A 25,013-nucleotide genomic window follows, 5' to 3' on the forward strand; every position below is an offset into this window, starting at 1 on the left:
GGGATTCACGGATGAATTGGTGTTAATGGGAGGTTTGTGTAAGGGGACTGTCGCAGGGAGGAGACTGCTTAACTGAGTTCTGTTGCCTAAGGAAGAATACACTTCAGCACAGGATTATGTGCGCTCGCTATTTTTGGGGGAAAGAGTGAATATCGAGACCTATTCCTAGCTATCTGCGATGCTCCTCCTGGCAAGGCCCCGGGGCAGCCCAAAGGGCCGGTGTGGGCACGAGGGCAGTGCTGCCATGTCAGCAGCCTTGACGAGGGGGCAGTGCAAGTAGCTCCTCTGCATAACACCACCGAGCTGCTGCCCTAGCACAGCCATGCAGGAGATGGGCACAGCCACATGCTCGCACAAAGCAGCAGCAGCCCCTGTGCTGGGCTGGCACGGGACGAGGCTCCTCACCGCGGAGCCGCGGGGACTCGCCCCTGCCAAGCACTGCCTGGCCTTCAGCTCAGGGTAAGGGCACGTTGTGGTCCTCGTGTACCGAGAGCAGCGTTTGCTGTTTTTGCTTTCACCGGGGCCAAAGGGCGTGTGGGGCGACAGAAAGCGTTGGGACTACAGAAGGCGCGGCGAGGACGCGGCTGTTTCACCGCTGATAACCCCGCGGCGCCTTCAAGCGAGATAAGGCCCGCTGCCATGACGCAAAATGGCGGCTGCCAGCACCTAACATGGCCGCCGCGCAGCCTCCCTCCTCGTGACCCCGCCGATCCGGGCACCGGGCGCCGGCGCTTCGGGCGGCCGCGGCCCCTTTCTCCCTTCGGGCCGCGCCGCTCACGTGACGCGGCGGCCGGGCCAATCGGCGCGCTCCCCGGCGGCGCGCAGGCTCCGCCTGGCCGCGTTGTGGCGGAGGGCGCCATTGCCAGCCGCGGCCGCCAGCCGCCGGGAGCGGGGCCTGCCGCCATCATGGACTACGGGGAAGGTGAGCCCCCAGCCGCCGCCCCGCACGGCCGCGGCCGCCTCTCTGCGCGCAGGGCGCCCCCCATCCCCCCCTTCCCTGCACGCACCTCCTCGTCCTCCTCCTCGCCGCCCCTCCTGGGCCGGGGAAGCTGCGGTGGCGGCCGGCGGCGGGCGGGCTGCGCGGGAGGAGGGCTGAGGAGCGCGGAGGGGCCCGAGGGGCCCTCCCGGGGCCGGGCGGGCGGGCGGGCGGGAGGGGCGGGGGGCGAGCTGAGGCGCCCGGGGGGCGCGGGGAGAGCGGGGGGCGAGGGGGAGGCGGCGGCGGTGGCGGTGGTGGTGGCGGCGGGGGGGGGCGGCGGCGGCGGCGCGGGCAGGGCCGGGGGGAGCTCGGGGCGAGCTCCGTGAGGGGTCGTGCCAGGAGAGCCGCCAGCAGCGAGAGCCGCCTGTCGGCGCGGCTCCCGGTGTCTCCCCGCGAGCTCTCGCAAAGCACTAAGTCATTCTCACTGACCCATCCTCTCCAGCTGAAGACAGAGATTGGAGGTTCCCAGATACCCCCATGCATTGTGGTGTGAACATGCCCAGTGGGTCAGTCTCAGGTATGAGCTATAAATACGTCTAACCTCTAAAAAAAGCGTTGGGGCTGAGCAGTCAGTGTTGCCAAAGATGTTAAAAAGGGGTGTTGAAAGTACGTAACGCGGTGTGGCTGCACGTGTTGTGTTCTGGAGGAGTTGTAACTGGCGGGGAGTGAGACTGCGTTCTCACCTTGGGCATGTCAACATGAGCTCCTGCACGGTCCGAGGCAGAACGATGAGGTGTTGGAGGAGCAGGGATGGGAGGGAACGCAGGCTTCACTTACGATGTTGCTCTTTGCATACATCGGTATTTTTATTTTCTCATGGACTATGCTATATTCAATTCGTGCTGCTTAGATTGAAAAGAAAGCAGCAGAAACGAGGTCAGAGGATGTTTCCCTCTCACGCGGGCATGGGAAAAGAAGAACCTAGATTTTCTTTTGTAACTGACTTTAAGTAAGGGTGTGGGAAGGAATATACAAAGCATAAAAATAAATGTGATAGAGTAAATGTTAGCTTTTGTTTATGTGCTATTAAAATACCTGCAACTGAAAAGAATATGGATTTTATGGGTAAGGCTATAAACTTAGCAAGACTCAAGAAATGTTTTGAAATCTCTTGCCAGCATGCAAACAAGTACCAAAAGGTCGTTGATGTATCAATATAAAACTTTTACAATAAACTGTACCTAAGCTTTATTTACAGATGTGACCAAATAAATATTTGCTATTGGATCTCTTCATACACTTGCTGGCTGTTACGTGGAAATAACATGGATTACAGAAGCATCTGCGATTGCAGTATGACTGTTTTCATGATACAATCCTTGAGTCTTAGCTCTTTTGCCAACAATAGTGTTCTGGATTTATTTTTCTTCATAGTAAAAACTCTGAACTTGTTTTTGTTTTTTTAAATCTTCTATATTGATTTCTAAATAAATGTCCTTTATGTATTTAGTAGAAAAGGTTCTTCTTAAGTTGTAATTTAAATTCTTACTGGAATGTTAACTGGAGTCAATAACCAGAACCTGTTTTTCTAATATCTGATGACAGCAGTATTAAAATGAAACTAGGCTCATCTTATGATAAGTTAATGATGAAACATATTGTACAGTTAAACTATTACTTTCATGTACCTCTGTAAGAATCTGTGATAATTGTTTTTTGTTACTTATATTTATTCACAACAAGTTTAATTATGATGTTTGCAGCTTGAAACACTTGACATTAATGTTTGTGCATTGCATGTATGTTAGTAAGTAATGAACGAGCCTTTGTCTTGCCCTGATCCTGTACAGTGGGCTAAAGGCTATTTTGTAGGGGTCCAGTAGATGGCAACAGAGGATGAATGTTGAGCGTTTTCTTCTTTGCCCGGTTCTTGGCTAAGTTCTTCCTGTTGGAAATTTTTAGCCAGTTTGAAGCGTGCTTTTTGTTGGATGGCTGATGATGGCTGTGATTCCACCGTTGTCCCTTGCTCATGGCTTGGTTTGAGGCCAGATGATGTAGCCTGTAGAATAAACTTTGTGACAATATATTGAGGTTTTGGTTACTGTAACCATGTCCATTTAACTTGGAAAGGAAAATGGCTTTTGCTGCAACTCCTAAAATTCATTTAGTTGTTGGATTGGTGCCTTGTTTTGCATGGGACTCAATGCATTAAATCTTCTGTATCTATTGACAAAGTTGGGATCTTTAAAGCAGGCATAAATTCTATGAAAAATACAATGTGTCTGGAAAAAATGCAGCTTACAGTTGCACAATGGATCCTGAAGTTTGTTGTTATAAATTACAAATGAAAAATACTCTAGGCAATTATAGCTTGTTTCAAGCCTCTAATTCTGTGTTTTTTTTAATTATTTTGAGATTGATATTACGTTTTACTAAAGCTTTAATTTTTATATTCATGATTCATTAATGTAAGATCTTTCTCCTTTCTTTCATCCTCCTAGGCTTCTTACATGTTCCTTGTGGGGAACGCTATTGGAAATGATTTAACTTCTTGTGCTGTGAATGTTTTCAATGCCTTCTAATCTTAATTTTTTTCTTTAAAAGTGTGTCTCATAGAGTCCTCTGTACCAAGGGAACCTGATTCTTATCTACTACATGTTTAAGTTCTTAGTTCTTTCCTAAGGAAAACAGATTTTTCATTACTTTATAATGAGGTGTCATCTTGCAGCAATTTTAAGTGATCTCTCTGCTAGATCAGACATTTTTTGTTGTCGTTAAACTTCAGGAATGCATATAAGTGAACATTTTAATGTGTAAGTTGATCTCTTCTTTTAGTGGCCTATGCTTTTTGATTTTAAGGTTAATATATTTTTTCCCCTTTATCATAACTTTTCTCCCTTACTCCGAGAGCATTTAGATACGGTTTAGAAATGGAAAATGGAATAATTCTTCTCTGTTCTGTTTCTGTACTTTAGTTCAGCAGCTCGTTCATCAACACTGTGTGCAAGAAGCTGCAGATACCAAAACCTGATTTATTCCTCTAACAAACGCTATTTCAGATACCTCAACTGTGTCAAAGATTTGGTTTCTTTTTAAACTTCAGGAGCAACAATGAACCATTTTTTTTTTTCCTCTCTGAAGTGTTTATAGATACACAGAATACTTCTTCAAAGGTTTCTTTGCTAAACAGTTACTTTTTAAACTTAAGTGAGACAGAAGTACCAAATTTCTCAGTTGTTTTCCATTTGAAGCAGTGCAATGCAATTCCTAGCTGTTTTTTTCTTAGCATTTGAGTACACATTCTCTTAGCGTGTGAAATATTTTCACATTTAGTTTGAGTGCTGTACGCAGTCAGCTTCTGTGCATCTCCACCAGCAATGACGGCCCGAGCTAACAGAAGTGAACGGGGAGCAGGCTATAGGCTGAGAAAGTTGTTTTGTGCAGATGCAGCTTTTTTTTTTTTTTTATGCTCCACGTCTGTCTCTGGCTTTAGTGAGTAGAAGAAGAATCAGAAGTGTGAAAGAGGCCAGCACAAATAGGTTTTCATGTTGGTTGTCAGGTTTGGGAACTAATAGGCTATTTACTGTGAGACTGTAATAATTAAATCTGTGCAAGTGATTCTCATTCAGGTATATTCGGTGAATGCTTATTGCCTTGTACATTTATTTTCTCTTTTCCCCTTTTAGAATAAAGCCTATCTGGAGAACAGACTTGCAAAGTAAAGAAAAGCTCTACCTGAAGAAATATTACACTGGTTATTTGAATGCAGTATCTTTATCAAGTGCTGGTCATGATTCATAAAGTCTGTAAATTTTTTATTAAGTTTACAGCTGGTGAAAAGATCAAGTGGGAGGCCAGTGGTTTGGACAGTAGGTTACTGCCCAGCAGTCTGGAACAGTCAGTGATGAAGCTGGAAGGTGATGGTAAAACCAACTTTATTAGGTCAGGTCTCAGATGCTTCTGTTTCCCACCTTGCCTCCTATGTGTCACACTGTCCATTTGGGGGTGTGGAAGGAATAGTATGAGGGCCCCTTTGGTATATTTAAATGTTTTGGCTGATTAGTAGGTTAGGGATTTTCTGAACTGCAGCCAAAGTCTTAGTGTTTGACATCCTTTGAATGTCTTGTCAGTGGATTTAACCAAGTCCTTTCTTAAATCCATGTAGGTTTTTAGTAACTTCTTGTCACAGGGCAGTGCTGGGACTTGGATATCTATTGCGAAAAAGCATCCAGTTAATTTTTAAGCTTTTTTTTGAAAGTTTTGTTTGCTACCTCCAGTTTCTTGTAGTACAAAACCACCCATGTAATAGTCTGTCACTTTGTAGCTTTTGTGTCCCTCTGTTAAATCTTTTTCCAAGAGGAGCATACTACAGTGTAGGGAAATGCAGTGCAGCGAGCCTGGGCAGGAGGAGTAAATTGGTCAGTTAGGGAACAGGAATTGCCCATTTGGGGAATGGCAGCCACACTGCTGATGGTACAGATATCCTTGCTGATCCAAGGGTAGGATGAACCTTGGATGAGTAAAGGGAGCATTGAATAGAAACAGACATCAGATGCTGTCCTGGGAAGCACATTTCAATGTTTGCTTTTGTGCTGAAATTTTTAGGAAAAAAAAAAATCACCTTGGTTTGAAGCATAGCTTCAAATAATTTTTTGGAATATTTTTTTTCATGTGAATGTAAAAGTTGGTGGTGTTCCCTCCCCACACTGGTCACTCACTGTACTAGTCAGATTGTGTTGGCAGTGATCTTGACAATGCGTTTTGTTCTTCCATGTTGAATGATGTGATTAGCCTGCTTAACCTAATTACCTTTGTGCCATCAGAGAGACTGTAGATGATAGGGAGCAGGATAAACTGAGGTGAATTATTGGTCCCCTTCAGGCTGTTTTCAAGATGTCAGTGTCTTCGGATTTGATAAACTGCACTTAAAAAAAAAAAAAAAAACTTTGGATCTGAGATTGAACACAGGATCAGCTGAACTTAAAAAGCTTTGCAAAAATTACTGACTTTTTTTTTCTTACATGCCCATATCTTTATGTGGACAGTCTTCAGGGTATTGCCCTAAATGTAAGGAAGTAGATCAGTCACACCAGAGAGGAATATGAGATCTTCATATTAGAAGGTTCAGCAAGTTCTTTAAGGAGTAACATCCTGGAGTTTAGACTGATATCATGTGATGCTACATGATTAGTATTTTGAGAGTTTTTTTCCTACTTTGCTCAATCTTATTGTACATCCCAAATATGGGAAGATGCAGTGCAACTTCCAAGTTCTAGAAGTATCATCCTCAACTTCTTAGGAAGTACCTATGATCACTAAAAGGAGAACAAACAAACCAGCAAATCTTATTTGGAGATTCTATTCAGGCTTGCTAGGGACACCCGTAACAGTGAAATACTCAGCTAAGTACCATTTGCAGTTTTCCTTGCAGATAAAGAAAGTAAATTACAATGACTGTCTGGTCTAACAAAAAGCAGTTACAAATGGGAAATAACGTATATACATGTACTTATTTTCTACAAAACTGATAGGCACACAGAGGTACTATATTTTGTTAAATGGGAAATATTTTATTACTTTGAGTGGGCTTATTGCCTGTTCTGGAGAAGTCTTGGGATTTTCTTTGGAATGTAGGAAATAGTGGATAAGTCTTTGTGTGGTTATATTTTTATTCTTTCTGGGTTCACTGATTTTCCTTTTCTACCTTACTTTTTAATGAGGCTTGACTTGACAGGCTTGCTTTCTGTTACCCAGAAATTAGTGTTGGCCAGTCCTGGGAAACAGTGATCATCACTAGAATGCTGATGAGGTGCAAAGCGTGCACCTTACAGAAAGGCTGTGGCTCATGTTCATTATGCAGATCTACATTGTTGTCTTAGAGCTTTGAATTTTTGTGTGGTTATTTTAACCATACTTCTATATAGGACTTAGAGTGTTGAGGAGCACTTGGTTCTTTTGGCAGACTTCTTTACAAGATACAAAGGTGTCATGAAGTGACATCAGTTCAGCAATGAGGTACCACCCTCTTAGCAGAGTTGGTCACCTGCAACTCAGTGGTGCTGTGGTGGTTTTCTGTTGGTGCTAGAAGGGAGAGTTAGATTGGAGCCTGTATGCAGCGTCTGCATTGCAGCGTGACATGAGCTGTAACCTTGAAGCAGTGTCTCTGTCAACTTCTGAACATTTTTTTGTGGCATTGTTATAGCCAGGTGTCTGAACTGTGTGTGTTATCAAAGGGAGGAAGTGGTCATCATTCTTCACTAACTTCTGATGCTCCACGTCAGGTTTTTTCCATTTAGTTGTCTTAACCTGCGTCTGAATTCCAGCTGACAGAACAATAATCCTGACCTGTCCATTACTGACAAAAAATGTCATCTTCATTTCAATTAAGAGGTTCTCTGATGATGACAAAGACACATGGTTTCCCTCAGCACATTGTTGAAATTGATTCAGAACTGAGAGTGCTGTATTTTGTTTGTAAGCTCTGTGGCAGGTTAAACATTTTACTTAAGAATTTAAGCTAGAATGCTTAATGGGACTTCTCTCTTGCTTTCTTTATAAACATTTTTCTGCTCTTTTTTAGACATGGACCGTGATTATGGGCATGGAGGCTATGGTGGCCCACGATCCATGGACTCTTACCTTAACCAATCCTATGGGATGGAGAGTCATGGAGGTGGAGGCGGAGGAGGTGGTGGTGGTGGTAACAGGTAAAATAATCCTTCAGTTGTCCCAAGAATTGATCAAATACTATTTAAGTTTCAATCATTCTGTTTTCTAACTTAAGTGTTCCTGAGGCATGTTGTTATGATTTTGTATGAACACTTTTGTTCTGAGTCTTCATGTTCATTAACGACTGGCAAATCTTAAACTGTAAAAGCTAGATTATTGTAACAATTAGCGTTTTTGTGGAAAAGTTTGACACTGAAACAATACATCTGTGACTGAAAATGGATCAAGTTTTATTTTTTGGTAACGGTTAGTAATTTATAACTGATTGGCCTGACATACTGTTTCTGACATAGCAGACTAGACCTAATTGGCTTAGTGGCTTAGACTGAATCTATCAACATTCCGTTTTCAAGGAACATTTAGGGTATGTGCTCTTTGCTTTGAATGTGCAGTGCTTAAATGGTCTTCCTATTGAATCTGAAAGTCATGTCCAGATTATTTCTTTGGCAGGTACTGATTACACTAAAAATTGTGTGCATGTTCTGGGCTGCTTTGCAAGATGGATTAGTCTAAAAGTAAAATTTCTGATGCAGTGGTCTTAAAGTTGTGTATTTAATGCTAGGATATTATTCCTGTTGCTCTTTCAGATAAAAGCAGTAAGGAACAGCTGATTTGATTTATCTTTTAATATCACATTTGAAGTAGTATGCGTTTCAGAGTAGTGATTCTATCTTGGAGGAAATGAAACATGAAGAAAACTTGGATAATCTGATGGTTTTCTTGTGTGCGCCCTTGAATTCTTGTCTGGCTGTAGCCAGACTACTGTATGGTTCTTGTTCGTAGTCACTGTAGTGCCACTGGGCGAGGACAGAACTAAGTAGGGAGGCTGGAGAAATGTTGTGTTTTGCTGCATGGGTCTGTTAAACATTTTAGTTCATTATAATTTGTTTAATGATGAAAATAAGATTGACTTAAAAGACTGAGCAGAGATTGAGGAACGAGCTGTACCTACCATACAGTAATCTGCATATGATTGAGTTTGAATGACTACTTGAACACAGAAATGTCTCTTGCCATGTAATGTTAATATTATGCATGGACTCCTTTAGGTAGCACTATTTTCTGTTTACTTCTCGGTCTTCCAAGACTAAATGTATTTTAAAATGAAGGCATTCAATTTACTATAGATCCAGGCAGAACTTTGAGTCTGTTCTAGTTTATATTTTATCAAGGGGCTGTCTTTCCCAATTCCTGCTTAATCACCTATTATAACCCTGTAGGGACACTAATGTGTTTCCCTTCCAATTGTGTACACATACTGACGGATTTCCAGCCTGACTCCTGCTAACGTAAATCAGACTCATAAATAGCTAAAGATTTCAGCTCCTTGTTACTATACTTAGAAACTTTAAGGACTGTTTTTGTTTCCATTCTGCGTGTATTGAGATAGATTTTCAAAATCTGGAGTTGCTAGACTTCATGGTCTGCAAGGAAACGATACATGTGCATTGAAGATCATGATCTCTGATTGGGTGACTGAATATCACAGGGAAGATGATTTCCAAAAAGTATAAACTTGCATGGAAGAGCACTTATGTTTTCCTTTAGAATTCTGGGGTGTTTAAGACACAACTGTACCACTAAAAATTATTTTATTTTTTTACTCTCAGTTGAGAACTAAGCCGCCTTTTAACTGCTGTTTAACTGTTAAAATATGAGGGCATGATTTTGAAGAAAGGAGAGTTTGACTAGCCTGTGAATGTCTGCAGGTCATTATTTTCGTCAGACTAGGGCTGGGCTCTAATAATTTAGTAAATGTTGCTGAAAATTTTAATTGACCAAAGTTCAGGCATACTGAACTTTAGAATTGTTTGTAGAAAAAATGGCTCAGATAGCTTTCTATCTGGTCATAGTGTCATTTGCCCAGCCCTAATCAAGATTAAACAATAACACAACTGTACCGACCAGTATAGTAATAAATTGATTTTAGTTGATAAATGTCAACTGATAACATGTCTTTTTGAAATGTATAACATTAGTAAGCTTACTTTTTTTTCTCCTCACTGTGCAACTTTTCCAGGTTTGGACCTTATGAGTCTTACGACTCCGGGTCTTCTCTGGGTGGGCGAGATCTGTACAGATCTGGCTATGGTTATAATGAACCCGAACAAAGCCGCTTCGGAGGTAGTTATGGTGGTCGATTTGACAACTCCTACCGGAATAGCCTTGACTCTTTCGGAGGTAGAAACCAGGGCGGGTCTAGCTGGGAAGCACCTTACTCCCGTTCAAAATTGAGGCCTGGGTTTATGGAGGACAGAGGAAGAGAGAGTTACTCTTCCTACAGCAGTTTTTCTTCACCCCATATGAAGCCTGCACCTGTAGGCTCTCGGGGGAGAGGAACGCCTGCTTATCCTGAAAGTGGATTTGGAAGCAGAAACTATGATGCTTTTGGAGGACCATCAACAGGCAGAGGCCGAGGCCGAGGAGTAAGTACAGAATCTTTTCAGATTCTTTTCACTAGACACTCTTTTAAACCCTTTCAAGACCACTGCTTTAAAATTAATACACTGTTCAGTACAGTGTGTTTTTTTGTCCAAGCAAACTATCATGGTTGACAATGTTGTTTACCCCCTTGAAGCTGTCTTCAAGTAGAATGCAGTCTCTCTTTCGCTCTTGAAAGTAATGAGTAATAGAAGACTAGTTGATAAGGTTTGTTAAATCTCTCCTTTTGTTTGAAAGGCGACGATAAAAGTAATAGGTTTGGTCTAAAAGGGATTAAAAGGACTTGCATTTTTCCTTGTAAGCACTAGCATCCTCATTGCTGGTGGGGAAATTCTTGAATATTGTGAAAGTTTAATTCAAAGCCATTTGAAGTTTTTAGTAGGTTAAAGGTGCAATGTATATGCAAAAAAATAAAACCCGGTTGTGAATGCCAGAGCAGCTTTCGTTTCCTGCAAAGGTAAAACTTCAGCTAATTCTTTAGTATGTTCAACAGATGCTTTATCAAACATCAAGTCTTCTCTTAAACTTAGTTCTTACTCTGACTTGTGTATTGAAAGAGTGATGGGGAGGAATTTGCAAAGGTAGGTGGCTAGCACTTATAGTGATTCGTATTTAAAATTAAAGCACAACTAAAGGGACATCATCAACTTGAAATCAAGTTCTTTCGCAAACTTCAGATTGATTTCCTGGTAATGTGTCTAACCCTATGACTTGTATTCATTTTGTTTTGGTGACATATCTTCTACCTCGTTTTCAGTGGATTCCTTTCCAGTGTAGGATGTAAAAACTGTCCAAATTAACTGGACACAAAATAGTAGATGACAGTTTGGAGAAGTAGTGCGTAATGTTTAATGAGCTAGGGAAAAAATACAACAGAAGAGAATAAAAAATAATCCTGACAGACGCACTAACTTTAAGTTGATGGTGTCCCTTTACTTTGGTTTTATAATCCCAATTCTGATTTTTTTTTAATTGCGAAGAGTTCAGTGAACGCTTTTCCGCCTATGCCTCTAGGTACTACTTAACTTTTAAAATTCCTAAGTGTGCCATATCTCTTTGGGAAGCAATTCTTTAATGTTAAACCATACAACTTGCTTGTAGCTTGAAGTCTAGATGAAGATCTTTTTTTTTTTTTTCTGGGTCTTTTAAGTGCCTAATTGTCTGGTGGTCTTGTTTCAGAAGGTCTACTTTGGAGCATTCTTGAATACTGTAGTTGTCATATTCAAATTTTAGCTCAGATTTACACATGGCTACTAGCTAGCATGTAGCACGGTATTAGAAATAGTCTAATCTTTATATTTCTCTGCTTGTAAAGCTGAAAGTGTTTGATTCTTAAGCTTGGATGCCATCCTTTCAGAACTCATTTGGATCTGAAAGTTTTGTGCAAAATGGTGACCAAGTAGCCTTATTTCTGTTCTATTTTTGCTTTTGAAATCTTTTTAGTCTTTTACGTTATCCTTTATTACATAAAGGCTAAAGTACTTACCATACTTAAAATGCATTGCACCTTTAATAGATACTGTTTTTAAAAAAGTACTTGAAACTATTCAAGTGCCTACTTTGTTCCAAATTTATAGACATACAATGTAAATGTACATGCTAGGTAGTTCTGTAACTGTCTCAACTAAGTTAATTAATGTGGAGATCTTGTGCATGGACTTTTGATTAAGCAAAGTGCCTGTTTTGATGCATTCAGTCTGTCATATAAAATCTGCTAATAAAACGGGTATCCCTTTTGTGAAAAGTATTTTGAAGTTATTTTCATGTTCTTTGATAGTGTAGTGCTAATTCTCTTCTCACGGTGATTCAAATATTTCTGCTTATCCAATTCATCCATCCAGTTAGTGGGCTGTCTTCTGACCTTTATTAATCAAATAATTGAGCTAATATTAAGAAATGTGTTGGTGCTTTGAAAAAAAAAATGCAGCTACCTAAGTTCTCCCTCTTCAGATTACTCATTTATTCCATGCCTTCAGAGGTTGCTTTCATAAATAAGTGTCCACCAATGTCTGTACAGCACTTCAGATGTAACAGAAGGATGTAGTCTTTCAAGTGAATTTTCATTCCTGTTGCTGATGTTTTTTTATTAGACCCTCCAAGCCCAACTTCTGAATTCACTGTTGTGCATTGTCCTGGAATAATTAGTAAAAGACAGACTGAGCTGCCTTCAGTTAATCACTGCCTCACACTGAACAACTTTCTTTATTCAGTTTTCAAATCACTGCTAATAATTTAGAGTAAAGAAGTCTCTCTCTCTTTCTCTCTCGGCTGCTAACTAGAGTGTAGGAAAAAGTAGTTTGGTTAGCTCTGTTTTTTCACCAAGGGGAAAGTCATTTATCATGTGGAGAATCTGAAGAGAGGAGCCAAAATGTTAGGCTGAGATTGAGCTTTGACAGGCATGTTCATCATCTGGACAATGGCTCTGAATAAGCAGAAACATGGTTTATACATGTGTGTTCTACTGGACACCCACAAAACCATTGCACAAAACATCAAAACTGGGAACTTAAATTTCCCCTGCATTTTGTTCCAGAATGCAGAGTTTAGTATAGAGTAACATTTTAAAATAAACACTTGTGCCGAGTAATTGTTGTATTTCTATTGATGTCATATACTAATACCTTTTTCTTGATTTCCCAAATTTCCAGCATATGGGAGACTTTGGAGGAATGCACAGACCTGGAATTGTTGTTGACTATCATAACAAACCCAGTCCTGCAGCAGTTGCTGCAAGAGGAATAAAAAGAAAAATGATACCGCAGCCGTACAACAAACCTGGTGGGACGTTTATCAAGAAACCCAAAATGACAAAACCTATTTTGAAGCTGACTCAGAAAAAATCACCTAGTAAGTAAAAAGTGCCAAAATTAAGTTAAAATTGCTATTTTTTAAAATTAATTTGGAGTTTAGTTTTAATATTTAGAAAAAAGACTGTGCTGTTGTAACTTTTTATTTTCTACCTTCGAAGTAGTCTATAACAGACCTTTTGAAATTATTTTTCTACTCTTCTAGCTCTTCTACTGCAAAGATAACTTGCTGAATGAAAGTGGACATTTTGATGTGTTTAAATATGTACTGCTGAGAACTGCTTCATCTAGACTTCTTTATAAAGATACTTCATGGGTGCAAATTTTTACCACTGAAAATATTTTCAGATTTTGTGTTCTGTTAATTGGTGATGCCTGACACACCTTAAAATGTGCACCTGTATGAGACTGGGCCTGGTTGCCCAAAGACCTTGATATATGGATGATATAGAGCATCAACTGTAGTGCAGCTACAATAAAGGCATAAAGTGTGGATGAAGAGGAGAGAGAGGGGAAGGTGAAATAAGAAAACAGTGGAAAATTGTTCTTCAACAGTGGAGGGTAGACAAGAGTTGCTCTTGTAAGTGAAATTCTGTAGTGAAGGCAAGAACTGTAAAGATGATAAACTGGAAATATAAATTACAAAGCATTAGCGACACTTGACTTTTGTAGTTTCCTTGAAGATGTCCTAGAACTCTAATAATTATTGTATTGCAGCCAAAAGTCGAAGGTAGAAAACTTGCTAATATGGTTTGAATAAGTTACTTGCTTTGAGGCAATGTAAATTTCACTTGAAGTATTAGCAACAGCATGTGCAGTGGGTGAATTTTGGTTTTGCGTTTGTAGCTTTCTCAGTGATTTCTCTCTGCAGTGTTTTATATAGTTTTGTTATAAATCACACCTGAAAAATGTTTAAAATCATTTAAGCTCAAAGCTAGCAAGGTAAGTGTGCAAATTTGGGAGAAACTATGATTTATGGTTCTTACTTGCTCTATTTTATATTAAAAAGCTGTTAGTTTTGAATTCAAAGCTAAGATAAAATTTTCAACAAGTGGGCGTATAGAACAGATTAATTTGCATTTTGTACAGGGACTGTAATATTGGACTTGCTAATTTTGGTGTTGTGAAATAGGTCCATAAAATACACATCCAAATATCTCAAAAGACTTGCATGTCAATGGTTTCTTCTCTTAGCTGTTCTCAGTATTTTTTATAGATTCTACTTTCCTAACCTACCTTCAGATAGAGCAGTTCTAGCACATTATTTGTTTCCATTCACTAATTTCCACAACCCAAGGAGTGTTATATACCATGTAAGATTGAAGCTATGTTAATGGAGTAGGTGGTACCTACTAGAATGCACTAAAATCAACTTGTTCTGTGGTTCTGACATGGGTGTGGGGGAAGACTGAGTGGCTTGGTACAATTTTCCAAGACTTGAACTGAAAGATGCTCTAAGTGGTATTGTGTACTTGAAAACTAAGAAGTGGGTATCAACTAACAGGAGAATGTGGGTGTACACAATGAGCAATATATCTCGAAATGTCTTTTTATCGTTTTTATTGTCTCATCTATCTCAAAAAGTCATGACTGTCCTTTTTAGTCATGACTTCTTTGTTTTGTGGAGTTAGATACCAATGATTGTTTTTGAAAGACTGGTTAGCTTATATTCCTAAGAATACCTGATTTTGCTTTCAGGGTTATTATTAAAATATGATAAATTGTAGATCTAGACTGTGTTAGGTGCAGAATAAGTTGACTTTTTTCCTGAATATTTTATTGCTCTAAAATTAATAGACAGTAATATTAAACAGCATTTTTGTATTACTTATTTCTTCCTTATTTTATGCTTATAGACATGAAGTCATCTTTCCAGGATTCCACGATAGAGGTAAAGACTCTAAGAACTAGAAAATGCTTGATTCTTTCACAATTTGGATGGTATACTTTAAGACAAATGATAAAGTTAGAGGTACAAAAACTAAGGCTTAACTATGTAAGTTTCTTTGCAAACTTGATTTTTTTTTTCCTTTTTATTTGAAACTGTCTTATTTTAGTGGCAGTTTGAAATCTCGCTGACTTCAAGTGAAAGGGGTAGCTTGTGCAAGTAGTCTGGAAAGGGAACTTTAAAGTGTGTTTGTACACCTACCGACTATTTTTGTAATACACAGCTGTCACGTGAACACTTCTCACATCTTCATAGGCAGACAACTTGATTTCACATACCAATGACCTTTGGCTTGGGTGGGTTGAGAAATGAAGTATAAAATGACAGGGAAATTACAGCAATGAGGGAGAATGGATAGATGAGATGTCAGTAACATTAAGGGGAGAAGGTAAATGGAAACAGAATCGTTGTTAACAGATGTTTTCTGTTAAGGTGCAAAGACTAGTTCCCACCTGCAGAAAGATTAGTTGCCAACAGCATGCAAGAATGAGATTAAGCTAAGCTTGTATATATCCTCATTCCATGTTAAGAGACTGAAATGTTTTTCCCTTGTCGTTGAGTGGAAGTATTAATGCATTCCCAAGGAAGTATTTAAAAGTCTGAATTGGCAATCAGAAGGTTTATGTAGAAGACAGTGAGAATTTTGACTTTGAAACTAGTTTATAAAGATATTCTGGCATGAAAGATAAATGCATAGTTTGTGGTAGTTTTACATTGAGCCTTTTGTGGTTGCTCATTTCACTTTCATCTATTGTTATATTTGATTAAAAATAGCAGGTAACAAATTAGTGGAAATAATTCATGTTGTTTGCTGGATGTAGGATGGCATTGTGTTTTTTCCATTTGTAATTTGTGGTTTTGACTTAGGAAATTGAAGTGGACACGAGTGGTGCAGTTGTTATATATGAAGACTTTACAAGAGATGCTTATGATCTTGGGTATCAGACTTTTGGAGGTAAGTCAGTTTGCTTTGTCAGGTAAGGTTTTACAGATACCGTATTTGTATGACTTTGGGTGAATAGATTTAGTATGCATGTATGTATGAACTCTAATAATTATTGCACAGCATGACTCTTTTTAACAAATCTTATGAATTTAGGCCGTGGAGAAAAAAATTGTTTGTAATGTCCGTCGTGTGTTTTCTTTGTTACGTGGTTATAGGACTTGCTTTAATTCTGAATTTCCGTTCTTTTATGCGTGTAATCTAGACCCCTACCTGTTGGAAACAGGTATTTAAATTTGTCATTTTTAATGGAGGAAAACAAAAGAAAACTTCTATGGCATTTAAATAAGCCTTAAAACAATGTTGGTGTAGGATCTGCGTTTTGTGACTATATAAAAGGTGTTTGTGGAAGAGACAGGGAAGACTAACACTGCCCGGAATGCTAGACTTTTTGGGAATATAACACTTTAAAATCATTCTGTGTTTTAAGATGGCAAAGGAGAAGTTAAAAGCGAAGAAGAAGAAAAGAGACGAATTGAGGCCAGAAGAGAGAAGCAAAGGCGTAGAAGGGAAAAAAACAGCGAAAAATATGGTGACGGATACAGGTTTGTGTTATAACTTGTCTTGTGGTGTGGTTTTCTCCCGCTTTATCCTTGTTTTGTAAGAATATGCCTTCATTCCTGAAAGGCCCTTACGGACTGATTTCAAAAGAAAAATAAATGAACAAATGAGCAGAAATAAACAGCACCTTGCACGTTCAGCTCTGGGACCTGCAGCATAAGGAAGACATGGACCTGTTGGAGTGGGTCCTAAGGAGAGCAGTGAAGATCATCAGGGAATGGAGCACCTCTTCTACAAAGAGGTTGAGAGAGTTAGGATTAGTTAGCCTAGAGAAGAGAGCTCCAGCAAAACTTGATAATGACCTTATAGCAGTCTGTAGGCATTGAAGGGGGTCTACAGGAAAGATGGGGAAGGGACTCTATCAGGGAGTGTAGTGATAGGACAATGGGTAACAGGTTAAAAAAAAAAAAAAAAAAAAAAGAGTAGGTTTAGATTAGATATTTGGAAGAAATTAACTCTGAAGGTATGGAGACACTGGAAGGGATTGCACAGATAAATTGTGGATGTTGCATCATTGGAAGTGTTCAAGGCCAGGTTGGATGGGGCTTTAAGAAGCCCGATCTAGGAGGTGTCCATGCCTGTAGCAGGGTTGTTAGGACTAGGTGATCTCTAAGGTCCCTTCCAACCCAAATCATTCTATGATTTGCACAACATTCACACAGGAAATGCACAGGTTACTTACGTGTTCTCCCTGACGAGTGTATCAGTGCGCACTTGAGAAGCAGCTTAGAAGGGTACTGCTTTTGAAATATGTAATCTAGTGAAACAAATTCATATTCAGGCTGAGCTAAGTTGTTAGAAATTGACCTGGTTCTGTTTTTTTGTATGTATGGTGAGTTATTTTGTAGCAATAATAAGTAGATAGTTCTGTAACTAACTTCAATTTTGCCACAGTCAAGCTGGCTGTTGGCCGGGGCTGTACAAAACTATTCTGCTTTATGTGAATGCAGTGTATGATTGTTGCGTTAGTGCCTCAGTAGTACTGAGGAGGCCACATTTCCTTGTAAGGATTTAGTTTTTGTATGGAAAACGAGCTTTGAGTTAGTTCTTTTAATAGTCTGTATTTAGTAAATCATTGGCTTGACTTTGGTAAGTACTACAAAAGATAACACAAATTGGAGAGCTATGATAGATAAACACACTGAATAATATGGTTTTACAATAGCTAGCATCTGGTTTTGGTAGTTTTTCTTCTGCATAGATAACTTACTAGTCTCAGATTAGCCTTTTTTATTTGGTTCTTGTAGCAGGTATCTTTCCTAATGGTAAAGTAGTAGATTTTTTTTTCATTTAGGCTTCTTTAAGGAATACTTTTTTCCTATTAATTTTCTGGTTAGGTTTGTCAAGTCCTCATTGTTTTGAGGGGAGAGGGAAGAATGTTTCTTTAATTGTAATATTATTTATTTTATTTCTCTTCCTAGAATGGCATTTACTTGCTCATTTTGCAAATTTCGAACATTTGAAGAAAAAGAGATTGAGTCCCATCTGGAGAGCGCAGCTCACCAGGAAACATTGGATCACATCCAGAAGCAAACCAAATTTGACAAAGTAGTGATGGAGTTTCTTCATGTAAGACAATGGATTTTTAAATGTTATCTAATGTTTTTACATTAGGATGTTATTAGAAAGTATCATTTAGTCTTCAAAATATGCTTAATTCATTATCATTCTTTTTGGAGAAGACTTCTGGTGCAGTGTGTATTGTTGAAAGTGAGACAAATATAGTCATTAAAATAATGTTACAACTGTAACTTCACCCAGTTACAATTAAAAGTAGTGACTTAAATGCCCAATTAATTGCTATTTATTTTTACTCTCTTTTCTTCAGAATAGAGCTATTCCAAGTAATATTTTAACTATGGGTTCCTATTGTAACATAAACCCTCAAACATCAGCCATTACACTTTCTTTTTTCTGATTCTCTGTAGGAGTGTATGGTAAATAAATTCAAGAAGACAGCTATGCGTAAGCAACAGACAAGTAACCAAACAGACAACGCTCAAGCTGTTGAAAAAGATATAATGGAAGGTGAGTAATGATAGTGCATGCTATGGAGATCAGTTTCCACATCTTTTTTCTACCTGGTTTGTGTTCCTTGACTCATTTTTGATGTTCTGTGAAATGTAAGCACAGTCAGAGATAACAAACTTTAGATTTCCTGCCCAGGTAGCCTTGTCATAACACAAGATAATGTTTTGCTAAGTACTTGACAAATAGAATTATGTAGGCCTCACCACAGTCTTATTCAGTGTTGCCATGAGGAATGGCAACAGGTGGGTGCAGTTAGATTGAAAGAGATCACTTAATAAAGTGGTAACATGATAATGATTAATATGATGTCAAGGTGCTAGATGATATCAGTGGGATAATTGTGTTTTTGAGGCAGGCTGTGACAAAAGGAGGACTTGGAGCACTTTCTAATCCATGGCTACCCAACATGCATCTTGGCCTTGACTTACTGTTTTTTCCCCACTTGGCTGCTCTACAGACTGTTTTCTAAAGGCATTTGTGTCCCTCTACCTTCTTGTGCCACATCCCTCTGCTTTATCCTTTGCTTGAGAGCTTTCAAAAAATGCACTAGAGCCAGAAAAGACATCTTTGGAGTCCCTTTACTTCAAACAATAAATATATTTAAGTATTGCATTTGCTTGAATTTAAACTTTGAAAGTTACTTAATGGATGTAGCCAACATCTTAACAGTCTCACGTTATTTTTATGTATTCTTCTAAAGTACAGGAGGGCCTGTTTACCTTTATGATCAGAATGCTCTGTTGGGAAGCTAACATTAGAACTTGGAACAGATTTACATTGGATTCATACAGTTTTTCTTGGTGTTGAGGGATTGGGAGACAAGGAAATACATTAGGTGCTCTTATGAGGGGTGAAGTTAATTCAGCTGTTTTGGTGAAAAACTGATTTAAGGTTTGGTTCTTGTATTAAAATGCATATTATTAAGAATATTGGTCATTGTAGATCTTAAATAGTAGACATTTTGTACATTCAATTTATGATTTGTTCATCAGTTTTATTTCCCTCTATTTAGGCAGGTAAGGTGTTCGTATATCATAACCTCAGGCATCAAGCATAAGTGCTTGAATCTCATACATGGTCTGTGGAATGAAGGAATTGGAGTATCAGGTGAAAAAAAATCTCTACCAACATTCTCTTCAGCAAGCCTAGTTCTGATGCCTGAATTTGTGTGAATATTCCCTGTGATTCAGTTTGACATGTTTACCAATTGAGAGCTCTAACTTACTGGTATAAAACATCCAATCCTTTCTCCCGTTCCCCTGGTTTAACACTTTTTGTGTTAATGATTTGTTGCATGTTCTTTGGCAGGGGTTACTGCTGATGACCACATGATGAAAGTTGAGACTGTTCATTGCAGTGCTTGCAGTGTGTATGTTCCTGCATTACACAGTTCCGTTCAGCAGCACTTAAAATCTCCTGATCACACAAAAGGAAAACAAGTAAGATATGACATATTTAAAAAGAGATTTAAAAAAGGCATAGTTTCATAGTAGGTGAGAAATGTGGTACTCAGTGTAAATAACTTCTAGATTCTTATCAACACTATTCTGTAGATATCTAGAATGTTCTCTGTAAACATAATGTCTCATGAACTAGCTGGCACTTTAATCCCCACAGTGAATAAAAGGTGGTGTGCTTCATAGCCAACAATAGTAAGTTCCAAGAATGTTAATAAGAATAACTTTGTTTTTATTTTAGGGGAATTTTGCTGCCATTAAGTGTCAGAAAGATTGTTACTCAAATCATAAAACATAATATATATGTTTCCAGCAATTTAACAGTATTGGTATCCTTTCTTTGATTGACTATTATCCTTTTAATATGAAGAAAAGTGAGAGCAGTTTAGAGTTAGAAGTAGTATGGAATTGGATCCTATTACAATTCATGATAATCTTCCAACATTTCCAGCAACATTAGAAGAATAGCATGAATGAAAAAAAAAATCCCAGTTGTCATAGTACAAAAAAGATTTCAAAAGTAATGTTTTTTTTTTAATGAAGTTCTATAATCATGAACCATAGGCAGTTGTGGAAAAGCATGGGTATTATCTGTAAGTGAGAACAGTTAACTGTGGGAGTAGATAAGTGCATGGTTATATGTAGTTCATTATATGACCAAGACCTGAATATATATCTTAATCAAACTAAAGCAACAAACTATAAACACTATCAAACTTAACTTCTAGCTGTGTAATAAACTAAATTGAATGCCAAGAATGAGCATTTTGTGCATTATTACTTTCACTATTTTCCTTACAGAAACAGACTACGAATTCAAATATGTGACAGAATAGGTGTATAATAATTATTCACTGTTACATCTGTTTCTTAGGCCTACAGAGAACAAATAAAAAGGGAGAGTGTTCTTACTGCTACCAGTATCTTGAATAATCCAATAGTCAAGGCACGGTATGAGCTGTATGTGAAGGTAAGATGTGAAGAGTACAATACACTTTACAAATGAGTTATTCTTTGTTTAGAAGCAAGGGTTCCTGCAGGTGACTTTGTACTGTAAAGTACTGTACATGCAACTTGTCTAATTCTGTTTGATAGAATTTCTAGGATTCGTGGCAGCATACAGACAGTGGAAGCTTACAACATTACTAGTCATGGTCAGAGAATTTAAAAGATGTGGCAGCCTGTGTTACAAATTCACAGCTTGAGAAATATGTGAAATCATTTTGGCAAAATATTTTTTCCTTTTCTGGGCCAGACGTGACTTTCTGTAGTAACATTTTCCCTGTGCCTAACCAATAGATGATTTCAGAAAAAGCAATACTGTATTGCAGAAATATGACAAGGTGGCAGCCAATGCAGTATTTAATTGTAATTTAAAAGGTTGAATTTAGTCATGTTCTGCAGAATTATGTACAATTGGATGCATAATTCAGTTTCAGACAGCTCTTCTATATCTGTTAAGAAAAGATGGCAACTACCAGCTACCACAGCTTAGAATATTTGACTATTTTCAGCTCTCTGCTGGTATTCCCTATGGTATGGCATGCATGTGCATTGTCCTTTACAGCCCCCTAGTGGGAAACTGGTGAAAAGGGGATTGGAAATGTGCCATTTGCTAGTTGGAAAATTGAAGATTGTCTTCACAAGGAGGTCACTGCCATTTTCAGAATGCTTGCCATTGGTATTTGCCAAATGCAATACACTTCTAGCAGCACCTGCTCAGTGAGATATATCTAGCTTCTTGGTTATGCTAATCCCTCTCATAATTAATGCATAATCAACTGCAGACCAAAGGAGTCAGTAGTTCTTATGCAGTATGTGATGAACCAGTCTATGTATTTGGTGCCTGCAGTTTTTCAATAGAGTAGAAAATCCTGCTGACAGCTGAAAATCAGTTGCTTTGAGATGATAGGCAGATTGGCTTGAGGAAACAAAAACACACACAAAAAACATTCTTTCAGAAGGCTTTGTGTATGCAGCATATGCAGAGTGGAAAGAAGAAATTTGGAGCAGGGAGGACCTGGCAGGCTGAGTCCTGGCTGTGTTGACTGCCTGGCTCTGGCAAATACCAGGCAAGCAGTTTTGGGGATATTTGCTGCCTTTTGCATAGTGTAAGGCATTTCAGGATTGAACGCTCTGGCTAATGTTTGACGGAAAATTGGGGGTGTGGACTGACTTCTGGTCTGGAGTAAGCTAACTGACAAGCAATAATTGTCTTGGAGAGTCCTTGGCTACTTTTGAGCAAAATGCCATTTTTTCAGCTGAGGCTGAAATGGTAGTTTGGGGGCTTTTTGGTAGGGTTGTCTTCAGATGGACGTGTAGAACCCACATCGCCCAGGAGAGTGGACGGCTTCAGGGAGCACCTTTCCACACTGAGCCACGGTCAGGGTTTGGAGTGGTGCCTGCCCTGGGTGCTGATGCTGCGGCCTTGGCTTGGGAGGACACAGGTGTGCCTGCAGTGGGGCTCTCCCCAGCAGCAGTGAGCAGGAGCTCACTGGTGGGTCTGGTGACTGGGTTCAACTGGGTGACAGCTCAACATGTGACTTACTCCTTTACCTAACAATTAATGGAAAATCTTTTCTGTTCTTTGATTTAATCTTCTTTCCATGTAGAAGACTATTCCACAGGTTGCTTGCTATATGTGCAAAATGAAATAAAACAAACTCAGCAGAAGGACTGTTTATCATATATATTAGTGGAGGCATTCTGAAGTTTACCTCTGAGGTAGGCAGACTGCAGGATCTTGGATCAGGTTTGTTAGGCCTGTTACAAATAATACTGAGGCTAGTTTCTGGGGTCACTTGAATCATGAACACATTTGCCTGTAAACACCACTTTAGTTTCAAGCTTTCAGTGCAATTTAAATATTCTAGAGACAAGGAGCTCAAAGGATGCATCTCTTGGGAATAAAATACTTAACTGCTTACATTCTTATGCTCCATAGATGTGTGAGTGTATATATATTTAAGCCATCTAGGAAGATGGTACCAGTGTGGCTGTCAAAATCAACTAGCATCAACATTGTTTCTGTGTTGGATGTGTTAAATGCTACATCATTGGGAAGAAGAGTGCAATCATTAGGATCTTCCCTGGAGGGTAGTAACTTTTGCCTTAGTTTGAGAACTTAAAATGCTTTTTTTCTCTGAAGAAACAGTAGGGGGAAAAATCTTTTTTTTTTGGGGGGGGAGAGGGAGGAGGGTGATCATTGTGTAGAGATCTGTTCAGCTAGAAATAGTGTGCTTAATCCAGTTATTGTAGGTTAGTTGTAAGTTGCATACTGTTCTCACAGGAATTAACAGTATCTTTTTTCTGTAGCTTGTCCTCAGGAGTCAGGAACAGTTGAGTTGTCTGTGGGAGTGTGAAAGTAGTTCTTTCAGAAGTACATTCTTCAACTGCAATTCATGATCATACCTAGCCCAGACACAAGAGTATTTTAGTTTTTTCCTTTTGCATCAGATATATAGATGTACTTTTAACATCCTTGTGAATGTGTTACAGATACAAGCCACGTTTTTGTTCTTGTACTAGGAAACAATACTATTTTCTAATGAAAAGCTAATGCTAACAAAAAGCATTAAAAGTTTACAGATCTTAATGTAACTGTTTTCACTCTGTTTACTGTTGAGCGTGTATTTGAAGCTAACTAGGTGGAGTATTCTTAACTCCATTTATTTCTGTGCCCATCTTTGGAAATCCTTGTTGCTGTGCCCAAATGTGATTGAAAATACTTGCTTGATCCCAAGGAGGATAGTACCAGAGGCTTTTTAGTCGAGGTCTTTCTCACTTCTATCCAGAAAGGGAAGTAGATGAGTACAGTTTGGAGAGTTACACAAATACCAGCTGAAGTAAGTTTTGGATGCTTACCTTATTATTTCACAATGCTTTCCACTGATGCCGGAGTTAAACTGGTTCAAGCATTCTCTTTTCTTTTGCGAGCCAGTTTACTGAGCTAATAGGTATCCTTGGTATTTCACTGTTGGACAGTGTTACAGATTGGGTGAAGTAATTCTTGGTGCTCTGTAGCCTCTCAGTGCTTGCATACTAGTGGTTCACCTAAAAAGTGGCCTGAATTTTAACTGTGAGATTTGGGGTTTTCTTGTTTCCCTAGGTCTCTGATAAGTTGTTATACCAGCTTTCTATATACTTGGCCTTTACCTTTGAGAGTCTACTTCTAAAAAAGCGAAACACCAGTATCTTAAATTTAAAATTTTGCCTTATTCATGGGGCTTTATATGTGGCAACTATGGCTTTGATTTGGCAGTGAGTTGATTGGACTCAGTAGATACTACAAACTAAGAGCTTTCCAGTCACTGGAATTAAAAAAACATTATTTTGTACTGTTTGAAAAAATAATATTTAAAATGTTTGTTTTCTGTTTTCTCCTCCAGGGTGAAAATCCATTTGAAATTAATGATCAGGCTCAGGAGCAGCAGACAGAAGAAGAGGACAAGGCTGATGAGCCAGCTGAAGGTGAGGAAGAAGAGGAGGAAGAAGAGGAAGAAGAAACTGAAGAACAAACTGACTTCACCTTAGACCACACTGAAGATAACTAAGTGGAAGAAAACACAAATGAAAACAAATGAGGGGGGGGCAAAACAGCTTTTTATTTCTGCTCAAAAGTGGCTAAGACTCTTTAGTAGTCTCATTTGAGAGTTGTTGAAGATTCCCCACCCTATGCATGCATTCCATTCTGTGGACAACTTGTTTATATAATTCCTCTGTGTTTCTGATTTTGTTTAAAATGAAATTAAGACTATTTTAGTTGAGCTTTTTATAGCAAACTGACTGTTAAAGCTGATTAAAACATTGTGTTGTATATTTTTTTAAGCATCCTATTTTTTTGGTGTGTGTACTGAAAGTTGGATATAATAGTTTTTTGGTCTAATCAATTGAAAAGAAAGGCTGGTCTGTGGGGTAAATATTTTAAATGCTGTACAGCATAAGCTTATCATATTTACCTCTCGATATGGAATGAGTAAACTTCAAAAATTGTGCTGTTGAGTGTGGCTGTTTTGGGGACTGCATTGCACTCTGTATAATAGAGTATGTGTAATAGTATGCCTTGTAGCTTTTTGTGATAAGATGTACCAATTTGTAGCAATAAAACACTTAAATGTTA

The 25,013-nt window shown here is 38.9% G+C and overlaps 1 protein-coding gene across 1 annotated transcript; it reads left to right on the plus strand.

Moving 5' to 3' along the window:
- The first annotated feature begins 820 nt into the window (after window positions 1-820).
- Window positions 821-25,013, plus strand: ZNF326 (zinc finger protein 326). The gene is made up of 13 exons (XM_084290723.1): window positions 821-922; window positions 1,419-1,493; window positions 7,497-7,623; window positions 9,666-10,071; window positions 12,736-12,934; window positions 14,751-14,785; window positions 15,710-15,797; window positions 16,276-16,390; window positions 17,828-17,975; window positions 18,335-18,434; window positions 19,746-19,876; window positions 20,769-20,864; window positions 24,283-25,013. The coding sequence occupies exons 1-13, from the start codon at window positions 907-909 to the stop codon at window positions 24,445-24,447; spliced, it is 1,701 nt and encodes a 566-aa protein (XP_084146849.1). The 5' UTR covers window positions 821-906; the 3' UTR covers window positions 24,448-25,013.

The sequence above is a fragment of the Netta rufina genome (assembly GCF_964035555.1).
Source record: "Netta rufina genome assembly, chromosome: 8".
NCBI lineage: Eukaryota > Metazoa > Chordata > Aves > Anseriformes > Anatidae > Netta > Netta rufina.